Source organism: Scyliorhinus torazame, chromosome 3 (genome assembly GCF_047496885.1).
Source record: "Scyliorhinus torazame isolate Kashiwa2021f chromosome 3, sScyTor2.1, whole genome shotgun sequence".
Lineage (NCBI taxonomy): Eukaryota > Metazoa > Chordata > Chondrichthyes > Carcharhiniformes > Scyliorhinidae > Scyliorhinus > Scyliorhinus torazame.
Window position 1 is genome coordinate 140,431,786 of NC_092709.1, and position 24,932 is coordinate 140,456,717.

The 24,932-nt window shown below is 48.2% G+C and overlaps 1 protein-coding gene across 1 annotated transcript in view; it reads right to left on the reverse strand.

The window, feature by feature from the left end:
- Positions 1-8,918: 8,918 nt before the first annotated feature.
- Positions 8,919-24,932, reverse strand: part of LOC140408707 (sodium-dependent organic anion transporter-like) — a 102,770-nt gene continuing 86,756 nt past the window's right edge. Inside the window, exons 5-6 of the mRNA XM_072496293.1 lie at positions 17,128-17,282; positions 8,919-9,578 (exon numbers count right to left, since the gene is read on the reverse strand). Of these exons, the coding sequence (XP_072352394.1) occupies positions 9,508-9,578; positions 17,128-17,282 (226 nt within the window). The 3' untranslated portion in view covers positions 8,919-9,507. The remainder of the gene's footprint in view (positions 9,579-17,127; positions 17,283-24,932) is intronic.

Here is a 24,932-nt window from a genome sequence, read left to right on the forward strand (position 1 = left end):
TTTGTCAAGGGCAGGCATCTAACATCGAACATCAGGCGCCTGCTGGATGTGATAATGACCCCACCCGGGAAAAGAACACCAGACGTGGTCATCTCCCTGGACGAGGAAAAGGCCTTCGACAGAGTTGAATGGAAGTGTCTCATAGAGCTAATGGAATGGTTTGTGATTGGGCCTGGGTTCATCTCGAGTGTACAAACAAACACCACCAGCTCTAGATACTTCCGGCTGCACAGAGGCACGAGGCAGGATGCCCGCCTATCCCCGCTGCTGTTTGCCCTGGCGATGAAGCCACTGGCGATTGTCCTCAGAGAAGCAAAGAGGTGGAGAGGTATCTAAAGGGGGGACTAAGATCATAGAGTGTCACTCTACGCAGATGACTTGCTCCTCTACATCTCAAATCCCTGGACCAGCATGGAACAGATAGTGAAACTATTCTTTGGAATTTGGAGCCTTCTCAGGTTACAAACGTAACCTGAGCAAGAGCGAGGGGGGGAGGCACAGAGTTGGGAGGACTACTGTTTAAGCAAGTCCAGACCTGCTGCTTGGAGATCCAAATAGCCCACGGCTGGACACAGATCCACAAATAGAACCTGATGAGTCTGGTGGAGGAAGTCAAAACTTGCAGGGATGGGGCCCACGCCCACCCTCCCTCGCAGGGAGAATGCAGAAGATCAAAATAAACGTGCTGCCCAGGTTCCTCTTCCTGTTCAGATGCCTCCCGGTCTACATCCCCAAGGCCTTTTTCAACACAGACAACAAACTAATCATGGCATTTGTGTACGCGGGCGGGGTGGGGGTGGGGGGGGGAATGCTCTCCCATTCCCCCCATCCCCTCCCCCCAGCCAAATACCTGAGGGACCCAGTGGAAGTAACCACACTCAGGACGTGGTACCAAATGAGGCAACATTCCAGCCTAACCAAAATGTTCACCATGACCCCCCATCTGCATCAACCACAGGGTCACTCCCACAATAATGGACACCACCTTCAAAAGGTGGAGATAAGATGAGGGGACTCTGATGGTTAGGGACATATACACGGACGATAGAGTAGTGCCCCCGGGGGAACTCACGGAGAGCTCCCAATTACTAAGAGGAAATAATCTGAGATTCATTCAGGTCAAGAACTTCCTCAGCAGAGAAACAACGACGTACCTCCAGATACCAGGACACTCACTAGTAGAACTGCTGGATGCGGGCAACCTAGGGAAAATGATCTCTCAAGCCCCCGACACAATCCCTGAACCCCCACCAAAGCCCTAACCCACTGAAAGAGGGTCCCAGTGGACACCCTCCCCCCCTAACACCCACGCACAGCATCCCAGGCCCGATGACCATTGAGCAAAAAATGCCACCTTGGCAGTGCCAGCCTGGCACCCTGACAGCGCCCCACCCAGCTGGCAGTGCCATCTGCACACCTGGGCCATGCCAGGCTAGAACCCAGGTGGCACTGCCAGAATCCCAGGCTGGCACTGCCAAGGTGTCCAGGTAGCATCAGCAGTGCCAGGGTACCACCCTGCCCGGAGACCCCCTCTGGTCAAGAACTTCCTCTGCAGAGAAAAAACCCATCTGGCCCACAGTTTTGGAGTTAAGGAATGACCAGCGCTCACCCAAGATCTCCAAGGCGAAGGGGATGGATCCCAACACCTTGGGTACCTCAGGGAACTGCATATTAAAGTGAGACTAACTGTCTCGCCCTAATATACAGATTTGCCAAAAAGTGATCCCGCCCACAATGGGCAGCTTCACGCTGCGCTGTCTTGTAAGATCGCCTTAGATCCCTCGAGGCGTGGCGAGCTGGGTAGTTCCCGGGAGTGGGATCTCCCGTCCTTTACCGGTCACATTGCGCTGCCTTCAGGACGCAGCATGGCTGGTAGATCGCGCCCCTTATGTCCTCTTTTGCGGCTGAGATTTTCTGGTGCCAGTGAGAGTGAATGGGGCTTTGGCTGGAACGTCAAATTTTCCGTTCTTGCTCGCAACTGGACATGCCATGGACGAGACTGGAGAATCCGGCCCAGGGCTTTTGTGAAAAGCGTATACTTGCCAATTCAGTGAGAGTTTAACTGTTTGCATGCTGTAATATGGTCAGCAAACAGGGTTTGAAACTTGAAAGATGAGATGGAGAGAGAGGAAGGAGCAACCCCATTCGGGTCCTGTCTCATCATTGCTGAGATTCTCTGGTCTCCCTGCCATTGTTTCTCAGTGGTGGGAGGTGGCCCGCCATTGGGGGTGGTGGGATCTTTTGGTCCTGCTCCTGTCAATGGGATTTCCTATTGAATCCACCCCGTGCCGGGGAGACCCGCAGCAGAAGTTTGCCATCGGCTGGACCAGAAGATTCCGCCGCAGCCTCCCATTGAACCATAGAATTTACAGCGCAGAAAGAGGCCATTCGGCCCATCGACTCTGCACCGGGTCTTGGAAAGAGCACTCCACTTAAGCCCACACTTCCACCCTATCCACGCAACCCAGTAACCCCACCTAACCTTTTTGGACACTAATGGCAATTTATCATGGCCAATCCACCTAACCTGCACATCTTTGGACTGTGGGAGGAAACCGGAGCGCCTGGAGGAAACCCACGCAGACACGGGGAGGATGTGCAGACTCCGCACAGACAGTGACCCAAGCCGGGAATCGAACCTGGGACCCTGGAGCTGTGAAGCAACTGTGCTAACCACTGTGCTACCGTGCTGCCCCATTTAATTGGCGACTACAATTGGAAGATCTCATCCGCTGTCTCAGCTGCTTGGCCTGTTGACGCAAAGAAAGCAGAAGCTTAACTGCACAAAGTGTGGACCTGTCACATAAACTCACAGTGATTCAGACTGCAGTGGGATTCTCTGTAGGCGGGATCCTCTCCCGTGGATTTCCCGACGGCGTGAGGTGGCCACAATGGGGAAAGACAATCATCCGACTGCGGGAACGGAAAATCCTGCTGCCGGCGTGGATGCGCCATGCCGGAAAACGTGGCTGACGGACCGGAGAATCCCTGCCCATGGTTGTTATTAGTGTATTCCCCCTTCCAATTTAACCAGTTCCTGTCTGAGAATGTCCTCTCTCAGCCATTGTTCAAGTGATTGGGTTTAACGTGTATTCCATTGGAGCTTGAAGTGTTCATGTCTAAAAAACCCCTGTTGAATATCCTAAGTGATTGCTTTGATGCATTGGTAATGAGGACAGGCTCGTTCATATTCTCCTGATGTCACTGTCCTCGATGAGGCTTTGCAGAAATTGTATCTCTAAATCCATGGATCAGAATGTGGAGGATGCAGTGATGCAAATTGGGTAGTCATCTTTGACTGCAAGCTCAATCACACTCTGTTTTAAATAGTCTCTTCTATTTTTTAAAGTTTGGGTTTCTAGCTGATGGATCAAAAATCAATATTTGACAGGAAACACCTCCACGCCATGCAGAATGAAATGCGACTACAGGAGAATTTTATTATAAGGTTTTAATAAAACAAAATTTACACACACATTCATCTTCAAAAACGCACTTCATACTGCTATAGCTTTGCTCTTTTTATTTCAAATTTTCTCCTCACCCAATTTTGGATGAGGCATAATTTTAAATTCTTTTGTGGGCTGGGAGTCTGGCATAAGGAAGGCGTTGTTTCAGAACCTCAGGCTTCTGACTTTTTCCTTCAAAATCCCCGTTAGGTATCATCTAGGAGATCCAGCTGTTCACTAACATCTGGTGGTATCTAACATCGATCTTAAGCGGCCATACCCACCAGTCGAAAGCAAGTTGCTTAATCCTTTCAAACTCAATGCAAGCTGGTTTGGGGCGTTTTCAGAAAGTTCAGAATTTTTAGAGGTATGCCTTTGGTGCAAGCTCATGTAGCTCTTTTGGTCATCTCATAGCTTGATGAACTCTCGTCACACAATAAGGAATACACCTCATGGGCCTTTCCTGTTCATTTGCTTTGCAATAAAAGCGTTCAAAACTCTGCGGACCATTTCAATTGCTTTCCGAGCTTTATAAATAAGATGAAAAATTCTTCCGCATCCCTCTAATTGAACCCTAGTATCAGTTAGGAATATTTTAAGAGCTCAACACCCGCTCGTGAGCGAGGGTCAATTCCCTCACAAGAGGTGCCCTTACTTTGAGCTGCGTTAATTCCCTTTCCTGCCTCTCCATCTGGAAAGTTCTGCCTTGCTCCCATTCCTGAAATTCTCTTTCAGACCTCGGATCCTGGAATTCTAGCTCTAGACTCCACTGCTCTAATTTTATCTTTGCCAATCAGCCCAATTCCAGTGCTTTTGGCTTTGAGAGTTGAAGACACAGCCATCACGGTAAATTAAAATCCAAGATTAAAATAAATGTTTATTCCAATGAAATTCTTCCAATGTCGCAATATTGACATAAACATGTGGAATGTAAAATAATTCACAGATAAAAACAATCTGACTTAACAGATGGGCTCACATAAAATCTCAAGTGGTAGTATTTGTACATTGAATATTATTGCAGTTTTTTTTTAACATACAGCTTTTTATTGCATTTCCCATATTCATAAACAGTTGTATATATACACATCACATTTTCTCGCCCGCGCTAATTTCCTTTATTATGCAGAGAGGTTTAGTTTGTCCTTCGTTTAACCGACCCCATGTGCATTTCATTGCCTCTGGATCGGTCTGTGGTTCCTCCCCTACCCCGTTGCCCCCCCCTTCCCCCCCCCCCCTCCACCCTGGGGGGGGGGGGCGAAGGAAAGTGGGGAAACCACAAGAAATGGGGGGGGGGGGCTACTCTCCCCTTTTTTCTCTTTTTTTCTCTCCACTCTGTCCGGAAAATAAAAGAAAAGCATTATTGCAGTTACATTAATAGAGGATAGGCTTGGTGCATTCGTCAGTGAAAAACATTTTTAAAAATTACTATTAAACAAACCACGATTTCTAAAAGGTAATTAACATCTCTTATTAATAACATGTTGGCTTGAAAGCTCAGCTCGTGAATCTTGTTTATTTTTGTTATCTTTACTTAGTCCCATTCTGGGAGTACATTAACTAAATGTTATTTTAAATCTCTAAGACCAAGCTAAGTGTGCACTAATGAGACCCAGTCAAATTAAAACTTTGGGCGGGATTTAGGCAATAAATTGCCTGAAGTCATGTATTCCACCGCACTGAGACCAGGGGCGCGATTCTCCACTCCCACGCCGGTTGGGAGAATCGCCTGGGCCGCCAAAGTTTCCGGGGACGCCGGTCCGACGCCCTCCCCCGATTCTCCCAAGCGGCGGGAATGGCCCGGTCGAGTTTCACGGGCCGCAGGCCGGAGAATCGCCGGAGACACCGAAAATGGCGATTCTCCGGCACCTCCGCTATTCTGAGGCCCGGATGGGCCGAGCGGCCAGGCCAAAACGGCGGGCTCCCCCCGGCGCCGTCCACACCTGGTCGCTGCAGTCGTGGGTGGTGCGTGAATGCTGGGGGGGGGGGGGGGGGGGGGGGCCTGTGGGAGGGCGAGGGGGAATCCTGCACTGGGCTTTACCTGGAATGTGGGGTGGCCCGCGATCGGTGCCCACCGATCGTCGGGCCGTCCTCTCTGAAGGAGGACCTCCTTCCTTCCGCGGCCCCGCAAGATCCGTCCGCCATCTTCTTGCGGGGCGGACTTAGAGAGGACGGCAACCCACGCATGCGCAGATGACGCCCGTTATGCGGCGCCGGACGCGTCATCTATGCGGCGCCACTTTTACGTGGGCGACAAGGCCTGGCACATGTAGATGGCACGGCCCCGATCCTGGCCCATTGTCAGGGCCTGAATCGGTCAGGACCGGGGCCGTTCCACGCCGTCGTGAACCTCGACGGCGTTCACGACGGCGCAACTACTTTGGCGTGGGAGTGGAGAATCCCGCCCAGGATATCCTGCCTCCAAGAGCCAAACAAGGGTTTGGCAGCTCTTCACTGTCACCAAGAGCAATAGTCCCAGCTAGGACTGCAATAGACACGAACCGGGAGGCTCATCAGGGCCATTCAAGCCAAGGGGGGCACCACCTGAGCCTGCAGGTAGGGTATGCTTGACAGCTTCGCCATGTGATGTGGGTCGCCCTTGCTGATAAAATACTAGTGGCCACATGATCCTGTGCTGATACCGTGTCTTTATACCATGGGATGGATTTCATCCTAGGGGCGGGTAGCACGAGTTGGGAAATTTCTGTCCACTTTTAGGAAAAGCCTGCCCACTTTTAGGGAAAGTGCCTGCAAAGGCGGGATTTTCATTCTGAGATGCTAATGGGAGTCAGGTCCATTGCCCCCAGAAACAGTATGGAGGCAGCCACAGGGGCTGCCGTGTGCGGAGGTGAGTTGTTTAAAAGACGCACCTTGGTGCTCAAGGAGTTCATCCCAGTTACAGTAAAAACAATGAAATAGAAAACAGCTCTCTAGCCCTCATTCCTCATACATCTTCACTGCCAAATTCTCCATGCCCGCTTTATGCCAACTCAAGCCGTTTTATGCCCCCATCCATCACTGATGGCTCCTCACACCCTTCATGCCATCCTCTGCCTCTGCCTCTCCAATCACCCATAATGGCCTCTTATATCCTCCATGCCAACCTATGACACTGCAATGTCTATTTACCTGGTTTACATTCTGTACAGAGCCACTGGGGCTGGTTTAGCACAGTGGGCTAAATAGCTGGCTTGCAATGCAGAACAATGCCAGCAGCGCGGGTTCAATTCCGTACTGGCCTCCCCGAACAGGCGACTAGGGGCTTTTCACAGTAACTTCATTGAAGCCTACTTGTGACAATAAGCGATTATTATTATTATTAACCCTATAATAACAAGGTCATGTGTGCAAATGTATGTATTCTAGGCTGAGAGTCCAGACATTAATTTGTCTGTTGAATCATCTACGCCCAAGGGAAAACATGAATCAATTGACAGCTCTTTCTCTGTGATCTATTTCTCAATTGCTCAATGTTCATTTAAGACCATAAGACACGGGAGCAGAATTAGGCCACTCGACCCATCGAGTCTGCTCCGCCGTTCAATCATAGCTGATATTTTTCTCATCCGATTCTCCTGTCTTCTCCCCATAACCCCGATCCCCTTATTAATCAAGAACCTATCTAACTCTGTCTTAAAGACATTCAGTGATTTGGCCTCCACAGCCTTCTGCAGCAAACAGTTCCACAGATTCAACACCCTTTGGCTGAAGAAATTCCTCTTCATCTCTGTTTTAAAGGACCGTCTCTTTAGTCTGAGATTGTGATCTCTGGTTCTAGGAAACATCCCCTCCACGTCCACTCTATCCAGGCCTCACAGTATCCTGTAGGTTTCAATAAGATCCCCCCTCATCCTTCTAAACGCCAATGAGTACAGATCCAGCATCCTCAAGCGTTCCTCATACGTAAGCTCTTCATCCCAAGGATCATCCTTGTGAACTTCCTCTGGACCCTTTCCAAGGCCAGCACATCCTTCCTTAGATATGGGGCCCAAAACTGCTCACAATACCCCAAATGTGTATTGGAGAGCCTGGTCGTACAGTCCATGATTGGGGTGCGGAACCAGCTGAGGAGACACTTTAGGATGGAGAGGATGTCGGTGTTAACACCGGTGTGTGTGAAACACGGGTTCAAACTGAGGGAGACAGATGGCATGTACAGGAGGTGGAGAGTGGTGGGGTTGGTGAGGGAAAGGTATTTATATTTGGAGACGAGGTTGGCAAGTCTGGAAGAGGTGTGGGAGAGGATAGAGCTAATGAAGGGAAGCAAATTTAGGTACTGACAAGTGAGGGACTTCGCACGGAACGTGTGGAAAGGGTTTCCCAGGCTGCCAATATATGCCCTTTTGGAACGGTTGCTGCTTCCGGACATGGAAGGGGAGGGTAAGATTAGGGGCATATATGGGTGGCTTGGGGGTGCAGGAGGAACGCAAGTGGTGAGGATCAAGGAGAAATAGGAGGAGTAAATGAGGGGGAAATAGGTTGGGGAGTGTGGCGTGAGGCGCTGCACAGGGTGAATTCGACCTCCTTGTGTGCAAGGACGAGTTTGATTCAGTTTAAGGTGGTACACAGGGTACACATAACTCAGGCGAGGATGAGTGGGTTCTTCCAGGGGGCAACAGACATGTGTGAGTGTGGGCGAGGACCAGCAAGCAAATCACGTGCCTATGTTTTGGCGGGGTGAGAAGTTAGAGAGATACTGGGCAGGTGTGTTCGGGATGCTAGCAAATATTGTGGGGGTAGAGGTCAGGCTGACTTTAGGGTGGCGATTTTGGGGGTATTCGAAATGCTGGAGCTGATGGAGGGGAGGAAGGCCGATGTCATGGAAATCGCCTCTCTGGTTGCCCGGTGAAGGATTTTGCTGGAATGGCGGTCGACAACGCTGTCGTTGGTGGCGGCCTGACTTGGGGTCCTGTACGACTTCCTCCGGTTGGAGAGGATTAAGTTTGAATTGAGGGCTTTGAGGCACAGTGGGGATTGTTTGTGACCATGTTTGAGGAATTGTTCATCATTGGCAGGGGGGGGGGGGGGGGGGGGTGAAAAAGGGGAAAACTTGTACAGAATGTATTATTATGAGTTGGGGAGAATGTTCCCCAGATTATTTATGTTTTTGTATATTTGAATATTTTTGGAATAAAATACATTTTTTAAAATGGATGGGCCTCCTACCCCACCATTAATTGAGGCTCTCAAGTGAGCAATTAATACTCATTGAAGGGCCTCATCCCAGTGCTGATATCCATCCAGTGGCAAGCAGAGGGCTCACTATGCAAGATCATGCAAACATATAAGGTCCTTTTCAAAGGCTGGTCCTTTTCAAAGTTAAGTGCCTGAGTGTTATTTAATATGGCAGACCTTGCCTAAAAAAAGTGACATGGGGCTTTTGCAGGCTCTCCAGCCAGTGGGTGAGTTGCCTGTCTGCTCCCCTAAATGCTGTCCAATATTTCTGACATATAATAGATGGTATTATTTATTCTATCATTAAGCTCATGTTGATTTAGGGATAATATATTTTAGAAATGTTATTATTAGCCTAATTTTTCTTGGTACATACTTTCTATGCCACCAGTACATACTTACAAAATTAGGCCAATGTGTCATAAGCCCCCAAATTACAGGGGGGAGAGATGTTTTTGTACAAACTCTTAATGTGCAAATGTCAAATATCTTTCTCAGAAATTTAGGAAAATCACTGATTTACTTTATGTCATTGTTTAATTCAATCACTTATTTGGCATATTAAGTTGCTGAACTTCTAGTTGACCTCATCGATAACACTGCCACTTGAGGTGGAAAATGTTTGAATGTTCATTTTTGATTAGAAATGCAATGCAATTTGAAGGGCAAGAGCCCTTGTGCATCATACCAGCAAAGTTGCAAAAGATAAAGGAGGCTACAGAGTATATCAGAAATCATAAGGCACTTGGAAAATACTCAGCAGGTATTACAGGAAGATATCTACTCAGTCTATATTATCTGCTGATCTCTGAAGCGTTTGAATCTGCCTGGTGTATTGACTCAAGGCCATGTCTTCCCTGCTTTGGACTTTGATATTCTTCTTCTATGTTGTCAACTGAGGTGAATCCATATGTCCAGCAGAGGGCTTCTTAAATCTTTTGTATATCTGGTAAGCTGATTGTAACAAAACAATCTATTATTAGAAGCAAATACAACAACATACCCCCAAATGATTTTCAGCTGTCAACGGGCCCGCACATCTGTTAGCATTTGTACATTCCCGTTCTGAAAGTTACGTGCCTTCTGAGAGCAAAGGGAAAGTTGACTTGAGCAGAACCAGCTGTTCCACTCAACTGATGATTAGTTTAACTACAATATAATTGCCTTGAAAAGACTTTGGGAGAAAAATTGGCTAAGGCCAGTTAACCAGGGAATTACCCCATGCCCATTCATTGCAATATAGGCAGCAGGCAGCATGCAAACTTTATGCTGCCTGAGAATTTAAATGATAGTATTGTGCAGCCCATGCTTAAATGCTCTGTTGAGTTACTTGCACACCTTAGCAGACTGACTGAGTGGAGTGGGGAGGGGGGGGGGTGTGGTTTGCCGGTGACGAGGGGTGCTGTCAAGAGAAATCCCGTTGACAATGACGGGACGGTAGATCCTACTTGCGGGTCGCCTACCCCTCCTCGTGTTTCTCGGCGGGGTGATCAGTAAATCTCACCCTGTGTGTCTGTCTTGTTATGGGCCAGGGTTTAGAGAACACCAAAGTATATCATGGAGTTCACCTGACCCACAACTTACAATAGATGTTGGTTATGGGGAGCACAATGGACCACTTTACAGGTGTGATGCAACAGAGATCTTAAGTATTTTTAAAACAAAACAATGTTTATTCTATGGATCCAGTTAACATTTTATAAACCCACAGTAAACATCTTACCAACTACCAACAGTGATAACCCCCCCCCCCCAAATAAAGATGCAGTACTCTATAGGTAACCCTTAGTAACTTTCCTAACAACATCCATAAGCCAAAACACTTTTTAACAAAGACAGTAGGTTTGAATTCTCTACAGAGAACAGTTATCAATTTTAAATTATCAAGTGATCTGAACACCTTGTTTAACATACAGGGAGTGACCAGTATACATCTGCTTGGTTTGAATGCAGCTCTCCAACTGAAAGCGAAACTAAAACGCTGAGCCAAAAAGAGCTTCCAGCTCAAAACAAAAGTAAAAGCAGAGCCAGAACCCAGCTCCACCCACACAATGACATCACTGCAGCCATTTGATAAAACACAGTTTTCTGAAAGGGACTCTCACATGACAAATAAACCATCAACTTCAAGATGGTTTCATTTTTCACCTTTTCACTTTCCTTTTAAACAACAGTGACTGTAAATATGCTTTTTTTGTTTAACAAAACAAAACACGCAAACATTTATAATAACATAGTCCGTTTTAGATCTTCTTCCTCCAACTGGAATCCCTCTTGATTGACAGTCTCTTTGGACAAGAAGGTCTCTGCACGATCCATCCATTTCTCTACGCCTCAGCATTTCTCTTTTAGGTCAGATACTTCAGTTCAATCTGATCACAGAGCCCCTTGTAATTCTCCAACACAGGAGCATTGGTTACCACAGCCTTCAGGCAGTCAAATGCCTGTTGACACTCCGCTGTACACTGAACTTTGCTACGCTTTGTTAGCAAGTCCGTCAGTGGAGCGACCACACTGCTAAAGTTCGGCACAAATTTCCGGTAAAATCCACTCATGCCAAGAAATCGCATTATTTCCCTTCATGTCGAGGGTTTTGGAAACACCCCAATAACTTTTGTTTTCACATCCCGTGGGACCATTCGACCCTGTCTGATTGTATGGCCAAGGAAAGTGGAATTGGGCTTTTCCAAATTAACCTTTGGCTAGTTTTACCACCAAACCCGCCTCCTGAAGTCGATTGAATAACTCCATCAGATGCTTTAAATGTTCTTTCCATGTCTGACTGAAAATTACCAGATGTCGATGTATACCTCACAATTGGGTAATCTTGAAACGATTTGTTAGTTAACCGTTGAAATGTGCCTGGGGCGTTTTTCATCCCAAATGGCATAACTTTGAATTGGTATATACCATCTGGAGTCACAAAAGCTGAAATCTCCTTTGCCCTTTCGGATAAAGGCACCTGCCAGTAACCTTTAAGTAAATCCAGTTTGGAAATAAAAGCTGATTGTCCCAACTTCTCAATGCAATCCTCCAAACGTGTAATAGGATAAGAGTCCATTTTTGTAACTGCATTAACCTTTCTATAGCCCACACACAACCGTTGGGTACCGTCTGGTTTTGGTACCATCGCCAAGGGTGAGCTCCATTGGCTGCAACCCACTTCAATTATGCCATTTTTAAGCATACCCTCAATCTCTTTGTTAATCTGTGCCAATTTTCAAGGGTTAAGGCTGTATGGATGTTGTTTGATTGGAACAGCATTTCCCACATCTACATCATGTATAGCCATTTTAGTACTTCCCAATGTATCTCTACAAACTTGCCCATGTGATATCAATAACTCTTTCAGGTCAGTTTGTTTTTCCTCTGGAAGGTAACTCAACAATTTATCCCAATTTTTAAGAACATCCTCGTTTTCCAATTTAATTTGAGGTATGTCAAATTCAGTCATCTGGATTTGGTTCGTCACTTTGAGTTAAAATCATTAAAACCTCCTCCTTTTAGCTTGCATTCATAGTGATCTGTACAGCGAAACTTGAATTATATGTATATAGGTATGTATATTTATGTATATGTGTATTTGTTTAAGTTTGTGTATATGTGTTATTTGCAAAATGCGTCATCTTGCATCATGTGGTGACTAGCAAGATTGGTTTTCTTACTTGCTGAAAGCGTTTTTGTTTCAAAATCACATCAACTAAAATTCCATTTGTTGACTGATAGTCAGATTACTGTGCAACTTTGCTTTAGTCCCCCAGTAAAAATGTATTTTCTCATGTACGATTTAGTATTGCAATTTTGAGTTTTGAGATTTTCTTTGTAGAATCCAACGGAAGAGACGCACAGTAGGATAGGAATGAACAAACGGTTTTTACGATATACACAATGATTACAACTCCTATCCTCGAAGGGCCCCCTCCTGCAGGTCAGGGTTTTTATATTGAAGGTTCCCCCTCGTTAAGGGGAAACCTCGCCACCAATTACGGAGGGAGTTCATACTCTGAGGTGAAGGAGGGGGAAGCATATAAAGCACAGTCCTTGGCCTCCGAGGGGGACCTCCCCCGCCGCCAAGCTTAGAGATACACCCATGTCCACTGGCCAAGGCAGAGGCCCTCTTGTTCACTTGGGGAGCACCAGTGGCCACCATTTGTGAGCAGTGCGTTGAGGCGGGAGTAGTGTGGTCGGTAAGGCTGACTGACAACTACATCTGGTGGGCCAGTGTCCATGTCGGAATTGGTGTCGTTGTTTTCCAAGGAGGCGTCGGGCATCACAGCCTCCTGGGCCTCGACGGGTGGAGACGGCGCTGATCAGTGCGGTGATCTGGGTGATGTGCTAGGGGCCAATCTAGGCTCTGATGGAGGCTGCAGGCGGACCTGGACTGCCGCACCCTGAGCCTGCTACGGAGGTTCCTGCATGTGGCAGCGGATGTAGTCCAGGTGGGGACTAGCATCATGTCCCTGTGCCCGGACCGAATAGGAAACTGGACCAGCTGCCCGGAGCACCAAGCCCAGGATCCATGTGGTGCCGGCGCTGAAATTTCGAACCTGCACAGCATCCCTCGGCTTGAAGTCGCACAGCTGTATACGCCGTCCAGAGTGGTCCTGTCGCTGGCAGATTCATCCACCTATGTCTGGGATGACGAGACTGAGGCGGGACCTGAGCTGATGTCCCATCAGCAACTCTGCTGCTCCCACTCCCATGGTGGCATGAGGGGTCGTCTGGGCCAGCTGTGTCTCCAAGATCCGGTGGTCAGTTTCTTCATGGCATTTTGAAGGTTTGGACTGCCCGTTCAGCCAACCCGTTTAAGGCTTGGTGATACGGGGCAGTCCACACGTGTTGAACTCCGTTCGAGGCCACGAACGTCTTGAACTGTCTGCTGGCGAATGCCGCTCCGTTATTGGACACCAACACTTCGGATATTCCATGGGTACTGAATGTGTGCCGCAGCCTGTCTATGGTCACCTTCGTGGTCACAGTCTGCACTTTGTGGACCTCGAGCCACTTTAAGTGGGCGTCCACTATGACGAGGAATGTTGCTCCCTGGAATGGGCCGGTGAAGTCTATGCAGACGTGGGGTCAAGGTTTTGCAGGCCACGGTCTTGTAGTAAAGGCGCACAACCGCTCCCGTGTCCCCCAAACAAAACAACGCGTCCCCCACAACAAAACACCGTGTCCCCCACAACAAAACACCGTGTCCCTCACAACAAAACGCCGTCCTCCACGCCCAGCTCCAGGAGCTGCATCGTACAGGTCCGCAGATCGTCAGGCAGGGCTCTGTCTTCGGGTGCCTACTTGACCATGCACCGGACCCGGGATAACTGCAGGTCTGTCTAGGTCCACTCTTTGATGCGAGCCGTAGTGACCGGCAAAGAGTCCATGAGGTGGGGGGCCGCTATTACTTCTGGGGCCGAGTCAGATACCAGCGGCCTCGTGAAGAGGGGCGGGTGGCTCAATTCAATGGCATGTGGGATCCGTGTGCCCAGGTGGTGTTCCAGTGTATACTCATACACCATTAGAAGTAACGCCCACCTCTGGACCCTGGCGGACACAATCGGGGGAAATCACTCGTCTTCTTTGAACAGCTCAAGCAGAGGCTTGTAGTCTGTAGAGATCGTGAATGCGTAGCCATGGACCTACTGATGGAACTTCCTCACTCAAAACAAGACAGCCAGGCCCTCCTTTTCAATTTGGGCACAGTTCCATTCGGCGTTGGCGAATGTGCGAGACGCGAAAGCGATCGGCTGCTCCGATGTTGGGCATCCGGTGTGCGGGAACTACCCTCACACCGTAAGGGGAAGTGTCACATGTTAGGAGAAGTGGGTTTTCAGGCTCAAAGTCTGTCAGCAGCTTCTCGAATGGCAACCGCAGCTTGACCTCTTGGAATACTTCCTGGTGCGGGAGCCCATTCCCATTGGTTCCCTTTCTTCAACAATTGGTGGAGCGGGCTAAACAGCATGGCTACGTTGGGATGAATTTCCCGGAGTAATTTATGAGCCCGAAGAAAGAGTGCAGCTCAGTCAGGCCTCGAAGCATAGGAGCCTGCCGGATGGCCGGCACCTTGTCCTCCACTGGGTGAAGGCCTTGCCTGTCTACCTGGTACCCTAAATAGGTGAGCTTGGGGTGTTAAAAACACACTTCTCTCTGTGGAGGCAGGAGCTGGCTCATTCAAAACGCTGGAGGACTTCTGCCAGGTTCTCCAAATGCTCTTTCGCTGATGCCGTGGTGTTGAGTACATCAACCAGGTGTACGGCCATCCTGGGTCGGCCCCGCAGGATGTTTTCCATCACTCGCTGGAAAATCGTACAGGCCGATGAAACCCCGGATGGCAGCTGGGTGTATTTGTACAACTCTCTGTGGATGTTGATGGCGATGAGCCTCCGGGAGTCTGGACCTAGGACCAGATGTAGGTACGCATAGCTCATGTCACGGTTTATGAACGTTGTTCCCCCGCTGAGTTTGGTGTTCAGGTCCTCGATGCGAGGGACCGAGTAACAGTCGAGGCTAGAAACCCAGTTCAATGTCACCTTGTAGTTCACACACAGATGCACGGACCCGTCAGGTTTAAACATCGGGACCTCTGTCCTAGCCCAATCGGCCAAGTGGGCAAGGCGGATGATGCCCAAGTGCTCTAAGCGATCCAGCTCTGCATCAACCTTGGGGCTGAGCGCATATGGTAGTGGGCGAGTGCGGAAATAATGAGTTTGTGCATTTTCGTCCACACTGAATTTGGCCACTGTGCCTTTTATCGTGCTATGGACTTCTGTGAAGACTCCAGGAAATTTTGCCAGCACTACTTCTGAGCTGTGGGGGTACATGCGGCAGATGCTTTTCCAGTCCAATTTTAAAAGGCGTAGCCAATCGTGGCCACTTACCTGGGTCCTCCACCATAGGCTACCACCAAGGGCAAACATGCTGACTTGTCCCCAAATGTCATGGTCACGTAGGTGGTGCCCTCAATAGCCAAAGGCTCACCAGTGTTTGTAGCCAACCAGGCATCCTGTCCCAAAGGCACAAGGTCTGGAGAACGGCATGGATCATGGCGAATGTCCGGTGGCTGATCACTGAGTCTGCTCCTCCGGTGTCGAGCAATGCAATCTGGATGGGCACGACCCTGGAGGCTGTAATGCAATGCAGTTGCTGGTATACGTCCTCCTGGTCCTCGACATAATATGCTTGGCCTCTAGGGGGGCGGTAACGCCTGAGGGATGGGCATGGAACAACGCCTTCACGGCCCACCTGGCCTCCCGGCCCTGGTTATGGCACTCTGCCTACGATCATCACTTTGCTGCTCCGGTTCAGGGGAGTCTCCCTGGTTGCGCCCGGGTACGCCATAGTGTCGGCTTTGGGTCCAGCGGTTGGTCCAACTTTGCGGAAACTCAAGTCTTTGGGGCCTAGTTGCAGCTGGTTGGAGGTCGCTTCGGCGACCGAGGTTCAGAACTGCCAAGCTCTGCAGCTCTTGGACCCCACGCTCCGCGCTCTCCCAGAAAATGGTGATGTCCAATGCCCGTTGGAGGTTTAAGTGGACCTCCATAAGGAGTTTCCTCTGGGTGTTGGCGTCTCGGAGTCCATAGACGAAACAGCCCCTTCGTGATACGGACAGTGCGGCCCCGAACCCACGGGCGGTGAGCATCCTCAAGCCCACCAAAAAATCGCCATTGGATTCCCCTTGGGCCTGCGAGGCCATATGGAAACAGAACCGACGGACCATTATCAGGGGCTGTGGGTTAAGTTGTGCGTCAACCAGGGCCACCAATGTGGCAAAGAACTTGGAGTCCAGCCTGTCCGGGTGGGTGAGGCTTTTGTTGAGCGCATAGGCGGGCCCCCTGACTGTGGACATCCCCAACAATTGCGTTGGACTGAAAAAAACACCGTACCCGTTCAACGTACTGGATCCAGTCATCTATACCAGCATCAAGTTTCCGTTGTGCGGCATCTCACATTCAGAGTGGAGAACTCTCTGTGCCTGGACGAAGTGGGTTGGCAGTATAATGCACGATTGCTGCGGCAGCTCCACTTCGCCAGTAGAGAATCCAACGGAAGAAACGCAGGAATGCACAGTAGGATAAGAATGAACAAAGGTTTATTATGGTATACACAATAATTATAAAAGCTGCAATTCCTTTCCTCGAAGGGCCACCCTCCCCAATCTGCACCCAGGTCGGAGTTTTTATACTGAGAGGTTCCCCCTTATTAAGGGGGAACCCTGCCCCCAATTACTGAGGGAGTTCATATTCTGAGGTGAAGGGTGGGGGGGAGGGGGGGGGGGTCATTTAGAGCATATTCCTTGGCCCTTAAGGGAGTCATAACAATCTGAACATTTCAATTTTTCACAGCCAAATTCCTCCCCCTATGGCCTTTCGCCTGGGCCTCCTCCCCTCCCTGCACCCTACACAACTGTCCTGTCAGGAGTAGTAATACCGCCGAACAGGAAATGCTTGCTAAGGTGGGTATCATGCCCAAACCTTTACAGTCACATCTATTATTTCGCAAGTGCACCTACCTGTTACAAACATTAATCCATGGAAGATTTGAAAGCAAATGTAAATGAAAGGGTATGCAAACATGGAGGAAAGCTGGTCCTTGAAGGATAGCATCAGGATTGTTGAACATAGGTGCCCATTTTGTACTCCTGTTTCTAAAGCTATAGTTCGACATCTGTCAGAGAAAGCAAAACAAAAATAAAATTAGAATAGTGATTGAATATGTAATTAAGCTAACTTCAAAATGAAAGAACCATTCTTATTTATACAGCATGTTTATTAAATAACTGGTTAAGTTATTTGATCTATGCACCTAAATATATTTGTTAGCCAAAATCTTAAATAAACTATATACCAATAAACTATTTCCTTGTAAAATATTCATTGGAATTCATAATATTTTCAGTCAGAAAGGTAATCAAGAAACAGCTTATCGTGGTCATCCCAAAGAATGGAGTCTGTTGGACCACACCCTAGTCATTTCCATCATCATATCTGTGTTATGGGCCATGGTTTCGAGAACCCCAAAGTGTATCATGGAGTTCACCTGACCCACAACTTTTAATAGATTGTGGTATGGGGAGCACACGGCCCACTCTACAGGTGTGGTACAGCAGAAATGGAAAAGTATTTTTTTAAGCAAAACAATGTTTATTCTATGAACTCAAGTTAACCTTTTAAAAACATACAGTGAACATCTTAGCAACCATTAATTCAAATACAACCCCCAAAGAATACAACACTAAGTAATGCTTCATAACTTCCCAAACAACATCAGAAGACAGAAGAAACACCTTTCAACAGAAGCACATTAGGTTAAAGTCACTACTGTTCTTAGTTTTAAATCACCAGGATCGATTTACAGTCTTTAGATTACAGAGAGAGATTCATACACCTTCTGGCTGTGACTGCAGCTATCCAGATCTGAAAACGAAACTAAAACACACTCTGCAGCCTGCTCAAAAACAAAAGTAAAAAGCTGACAGGACAGCCCAGCTCCACCCACTCTCTGACATCACTGCAGTGGTAAACACCCATTTATTAAAGGCACTCTCACTACAGATATTTATAGACCTCCATTTATAAACACCCATTCTTAAAGGTACTCTCACATGACATCTGGATATGTCTTGTCCCACTGGCAGAACAGGCCCACCAGCTGGACACTTGGAATAAGCACTGTGGTTAGCAAGTGCACAGAATGTACTCTGGATGGGGTCTTGGATGGGGTCTTCAATGTCTATCACCAAGAGTGGCTCGGTAATACCACCACTGACCAAGCTGGTTGAGTCCTGAAGGACATATCTGCCAAACTGGACTTGCGGCAGTTGGTGAGGAAACCAACGAAGTAGAAAAATCTACTAGACATCATCCTCGCCAATCATCTATCATAGGTATTGTTAGGAGTGACCACTAGATGATCCTTGGGGAGATAAAGTACCATTTGCACACTGACAACACTCTTCATTGTGTTGTGTGGTACTACCACTGTGCTAATTACGATAGGCACAGAGCAGATCTAGCCATTCAAAACTGGGCATCCATGAGGCACCATGAGCCATTTAGCGACAGCAGAACCATACTCTACCAGAATGTGTAAACTCACGGTGCAGCATGTTCCTCACTCTACCATTATCATCAAGACACAAGCAACCCTGGTTCAATGACAAGTGCAGGAGAGGATGGCAGGAGCAGCATCTGGCATTTCTACCATTGAGGTGGAAATAAAAGCAAAATACTGCAGCTGCTGGAGATCTGAAACAAAAGCAGAAAGTGCTAGAAAAACTAAGCAAGTCTGGCAGCATCCAAGGAGAGAGCAACAGAGTTAACGTTTTGAGCCCTTATGATTCTTTTTCAGAATTCCGAATAGCCTTCCTAAAGGATGGTGTCCAGTATTGGTATATGTTACCCAAGTTGGTGTCTAACCAATGAAATCTTGTTTTTGTACAATATGGCTCTGTTTTAAAGCCTAGGATTCCATCTGCTCAAATCTCCTCAAATTGTCCTGCCATTTTTAAGGAATAACAAAGGGCAACACTTCCTTCTTCTGTGACCTCTATCATCAAGAGGACCAAGAGCTATAACGTCATCTCCTCCAATTCACACACCATCCTGATTTGGACATAGAACACTGTTCGATCATTGTTGTTGGGTCAAAACCCTGGAATTCCCTACCTAATATTATTGTAGGATCACCATTACTGTGAGCATTGGAGCTTCTTTGGGCAACTAAGCCTGAGCAATAAGTACAGTCTGACCAGTGTTATCCCCACTGAGAACAAGCACAAAGACAGGCAGGAAAACAGAGGTAGTCTTAAGGGATTTATATTTGTATTTTTAAATATTCGAGGTGAGGTATAGTTTATGTGGGTTTAATTTGTGTTTCTGTGTAAGGATTCATGCTAGACAAAGGTGTTTGCATCGGGGTTTTGGCTTTAGCTAAAGGTGCTTAAAAAGAAAAGTGAAGAAAAGAAAAGCAAACAAGCTTTGGCTGAAATATAAAGTCATTGCTCAGCAACTGGGAGCATCTTTTGACTAAGAAGGCTGTTTGAGTTTAGTTCTTAGATGGATATATTGCAGTTGAAGATAGGAAGCCGGAGAGGAACATCTCTGAGTTCTGCTGGAAGAAAAGCTCGACAGGACATGTGGGCTGCAAAAAGGCAGACATCACAAAAAAACAGATAAAGTCCAGGCAACCAGGGAATTGGGACAGAAAAAATGTCTTACGAAGACTGAAGTTAAGGGAACAGAGACCAAAAAGTTGAACAAGGTACAATTCAGGGAAATTCAAGGGAAAAGCAAAGAAAGGAGACAGAGGCAGAAACCAGATTTAAAGTGGAAAAGCAGACTTCAGAGGTAAATCTAAATTTTGGTGCCATCTAAATCGTCTTGAAATCGCTACTTAAAGCAATCGTGAAGAGTTTGTTTAACAGACAAGCCAAAAGAATCCTGAAAGTAGAGGTACAAAACCTGGAAGCGAATCTTTGATGGAAGCAGAAGATTTGAAAGTATTTTTGAAAGCGGAACTTTAAATCGCTCGCGTTGAAGATGGAGTTCAGTGTGACAAGATGGCTCATAGTATAAGAATCACATGGGGGAATTTTGAGGAGGAGTCCACAAAAAATCACTCTGGGCGCAGTGTATCTGACCAAATCCAGCCTATGTGTTTAACGGAACTTTGTGCTATTGAGAACGTTATAGCCTAAGATATACTTTGAACCCACGTTAACCTTAAAATCTGTGTATATTTGTGAAGTTGGAGCAAAGGAGTTTGTATTTTGATATGCCATCAATAAACACACGACGAGTGATGAACATAACTGAGGCTTTAATACACTAAACAGCAAGCCTCCTGGCCTTTGGCCCCGAAATGCGTCACAGGCGGAGGCTAGCCGCCTTTATACATAAGCCTGAGGGGAGGAGCCACAGGCGGAGCCAGCCGGGACAAGCCCAGGCACGTAACAACACAACACAATGCAATACAGTGGTTTACCACATTCACCCTCTGTTAAAAAAGTCCAGCGGGGGCGAAGTGGGCATAAAGGTCAAGTCTGTCGGGGGCCTTGATCGCCTCAGTCGCGACTGTGGTGTGGGCACCGGTGTCGAGACCTGCGCGTCCGGGAGCATGTCGTCCTCTTCTTCACCCAGTTTTTGAGTCGGTGGAGGGAGGGGCTGTGTATGGGCGGGGATGGTGGTAATGGTCGCCGGTGGGCCTGCGGGTGCCAGTTCTTGAGGTAGGTTGGTAGAGGTGGGGGAAGACAGTATTGGGTCGGGGGTGGTGGTGATGGTCGCTGAGGAATCTGCAGGTGCCAAATCCCGAAGGGAGACTGTGTCCTGTTGCCAGTCCTGATGTGCCACGTAGGCATATTGTGGATTGGCATGGAGGAGCAGGACCTTCCCGACGAGTGGGTCTGATTTATGGTTCCTCGCATGCTTCCAGAGGAGGACGGGCCCTGGCACTGCCAGCCAGGACGGGAACGAGACCCCAGAGCTGAACTTCCTGGAGAAGGCAAACATACGCTTGTGAGGAATCTCGTTGGTGGCAGTGCACAGGAGCGACCGGATGGAGTGGAGCGCATCGGAGAGGACCTCCTGCCAGCGGGAGACTGGGAGGCCTCTAGACCGTAGGGCCAGGAGGACGGCCTTCCAGACCGTCGCGTTCTCCTTCTCCACCTGTCCGTTTCCCCGGGGGTTGTAGCTGGTCGTCCTGCTGGAGGCGATGCCCTTGATGAGCAGGAACTGACGCAACTCGTCGCTCATGAAGGAGGAACCCCGATCGCTATGGATGTAGGTGGGGAACCCAAACAAGGTGAAAAGACTGTGCAGGGCCTTGATGACGGTGGCGAAGGGGAATCTTGAGTACTCGTCAACCATGTTGAGGAAGTACACGTTACGGTCAGTGGAGGGGAAGGGCCCTTTGAAATCGATGCTGAGGCGCTCAAAGGGGCGAGAGGCCTTTACCAGGTGCGCTCTGTCTGGCCGATAGAAGTGCATTTTGCACTCCGCGCAGACCTGGCAGTCCCTGGTCACGGTCCTGACCTCCTCGATGGAGTAAGGCAGTTGCGAACCTTGATAAAGTGAAAAAAACTGGTGACCCCCGGGTGACAGAGGTCATTGTGGAGGGCCCAGAGTCGGTCTACTTGTGCGCTGGCACATGTACTGCGGGATCGGGCATCTGGGGGCTCATTGAGCTTCCCAGGTCGATACAAGATATCGTAGTTGTAGGTGGAGAGCTCGATCCTCCACCTCAGAATCTTGTCATTCTTGATCCTGCCCCGCTGTGTGTTGTTAAACATGAAGGCAACCGACTGTTGGTCAGTGAGAAGAGTGAATTGCCTGCAGGCCAGGTAATGCCTCCAATGTCGCACAGCTTCTACGATGGCTTGGGCTTCCTTTTCGACGGAGGAGTGTCGAATTTCGGAGGCATGGAGAGTGCGGGAGAAGGAAGCCACGGGCCTGCCCGCCTGGTTGAGGGTAGCGGCCAGAGCAAAGTCCGACGCATCGCTCTCCACCTGGAATCAAATGGACCCGTCCACAGCGTGCATCGCCGCTTTGGCAATATCTGCCTTGATGTGGTTGAAGGCCATGCGGGCCTCAGCCGTCAGGGGCAAAATGGTGGATTTAATAAGTGGGCAGGCCTTGTCTGCATAATTGGGGACCCACTGGGCATAGTATGAGAAGAACCTCAGGCATCTCTTCAGGGTCTTGGGGCAGTGAGGGAGGGGGAGTTCCAGGGCCCCTGAGTGAGTGAGACACAGACAGAGTGAGAATTTGGTAATTTGGTGCGCTGAGGTAATTCGGTGAAGAGTGAGGGAAGGTGCTTTTTCCCTACTGTTTTGTTCTCTCTCTTTCTTCGGGCCTGATTTCGGGAGCCGTTCGGAGGAGGAGGAGCAGTCTCTGTGAGTATAAAAACCTAACGGTAACTTCCTGTTTTCCAGTTTTGTTTTCCAAAAGTGACATCTGAGTGGTTGATAGCAAATCTGCCTCAAATTTTTAAAAAACACAGCTAAACTCGTAAACTTAAATTAAACTAATTAATTAATTAGTGATGGCTGGTCAGGTGATGTGCTTGAGCTGCTTGATGTGGGAGCTGGCAGATCCCATTGCGAGCTGCAGCGACCACATCTGCAGTAAGTGTTGGCTGCTCGAAGAGCTCCGGCTCAGAGTTGATGAGCTGGAGTCTGCGCTTCAAACACTGAGGCACATCCGGGAGGGGGAGACTTACCTGGACACTGTGTTTCAGGAGGCAGTCACACCTGTCAGAGTAAGTAGTTTAAATCCTGCTAGTGGCCAGGGACAGCAGGGTGTGACTGCAAGTCAGGCAGGTAAAGGGAACCAGCAGTCAGGAACTCAGGAGCCTCAGCCCTTGACTCTGTCCAACAGGTATGAGGCACTTGCTCCCTGTGTGGATGGCGAACAGGGTTGCAGGAAGGATGAGTCAGCTGACCAAGGCACCATGGTTCAGCAGGCCATTCAAGGGGAGGGAGTAAATAGGCAAGTTGTAGTTGTAGAGGATTCTATTATCAGGGGGATAGATAGTATCCTTTGTGAGCAGGATAAAGAGTCCCGCATGGTATGTTGCCTGCCCGGTGCTAGGGTGCGGGACATCTCTGACAGGCTTGAAAGGATACTGGAGAGGGAGGGGGAGGATCCAGTTGTTGTGGTCCATGTCGGTACCAACAACATAGGCAAGTCTAGGAAAGAGGACCTGTTTAGAGATTATAAAGAGCTAGGATTCAAATTAAAAAACAGGTCCTCAAGGGTCATAATCTCCGGATTACTGCCCGAGCCACGTGCAAATTGGCATAGGGAGGCAAGAATAAGGGAAGTTAACACGTGGCTGAAAGAGTGGTGTGGGAAAGAGGGGTTCCTTTTCATGGGACACTGGCATCAGTTTTGGGACAGGGGGGACCTATACCGTTGGGATGGTCTCCACCTGAACCGAGCTGGGACCAGTGTTCTGGCGAAAAGAGTAAATAGGGTGGTCAATAGGACTTTAAACTAAAATTGGGGTGGAAGCGAAAGTCAGGGAACCAAGAGGTGAAGTAATCAGTGGGAAGCGTAGCTGCTTAGGAATACAAAAAAGCACGAAAAGACAAAACTCAGGAGAGGTTACGATAGTCCCCATCCCACAAAATATGACACAGTGTATGGAAAGGCTCAGTAAACCAAGGTCCACCACACTAAGAAAACAAAAAGGGACGGTCAATAGAGAATTAAAGGTGCTATATTTAAATGCGCACAGTGTACGGAACAAGGTAGATGAGCCCAGATTGTGACTGGCAGGTATGATGCGGTAGGCATCACAGAAACATGGTTGCAGGGGGTTCAGGACTGGCATTTAAACATCCAGGGATTCACAACCTATCGAAAAGACAGAGAGGTGGGCAGAGGGGGCGGGGTTGCCTTGTTAATTAGGAATGAAATTAAATCAATAGCACTAAACGACATAGGGTCAGATGATGTGGAGTCTGTGTGGGTAGAGTTGAGGAACCACAAAGGCAAAAAAAACCACAATGGGAGTTTTGTACAGGCCTCCTAACAATGGTCAGAACCGGGGGCACAAAATGCACCATGAAATAGAAAGTGCATGTCAGAAAGGCAAGGCCACAGTGATCATGGGGGACTTCAATATGCAGGTGGACTGGGTAAATAATGCTGCCAGTGGACCCAAGGAAAGGGAATTCATTGAATGTTTACAGGAGGGCTTTTTGGAACAGCTTGTGATGGAGCCCACGAGGGAACAGGCCATTCTGGACTTAGTGTTATGTAATGAGCCAGACTTGATTAAAGATCTTAAAGTAAGGGAGCACTTAGGAGGCAGTGATCATAATCTGGTAGAATTCAATCTTCAATTTGAAAGAAAGAAGGTAGAATCAGATGTAAAGGTGTTACAGTTAAATAAAGGTACCTACAGGGGCATGAGGGAGGAACTGACGAAAATCGACTGGGAGCAGAGCCTAGTGGGAAAGACAGTAGAACAGCAATGGCAGGAGTTTCTGGGAGTAATTGAGGACACAGTACAGAGATTCATCCCAAAGAAAAGAAAGGTTATCAGAGGGGGGATTAGGCAGCCATGGCTGACAAAGGAAGTTAGGGAATGCATCAAAGCAAAAGAGAAAGCCTATAATGTGGCAAAGAGTATTGGGAAGTCAGAAGATTGGGAAGGCTACAAAAACAAACAGAGGATAACAAAGAGAGAAATAAGGAAAGAGAGAACCAAATATGAAGGTAGGCTAGCCAGTAACATTAGGAATGATAGTAAAAGTTTCTTTAAATACATTAAAAACAAACGGGAGGCAAAAGTTGACGTTGGGCCGCTCCA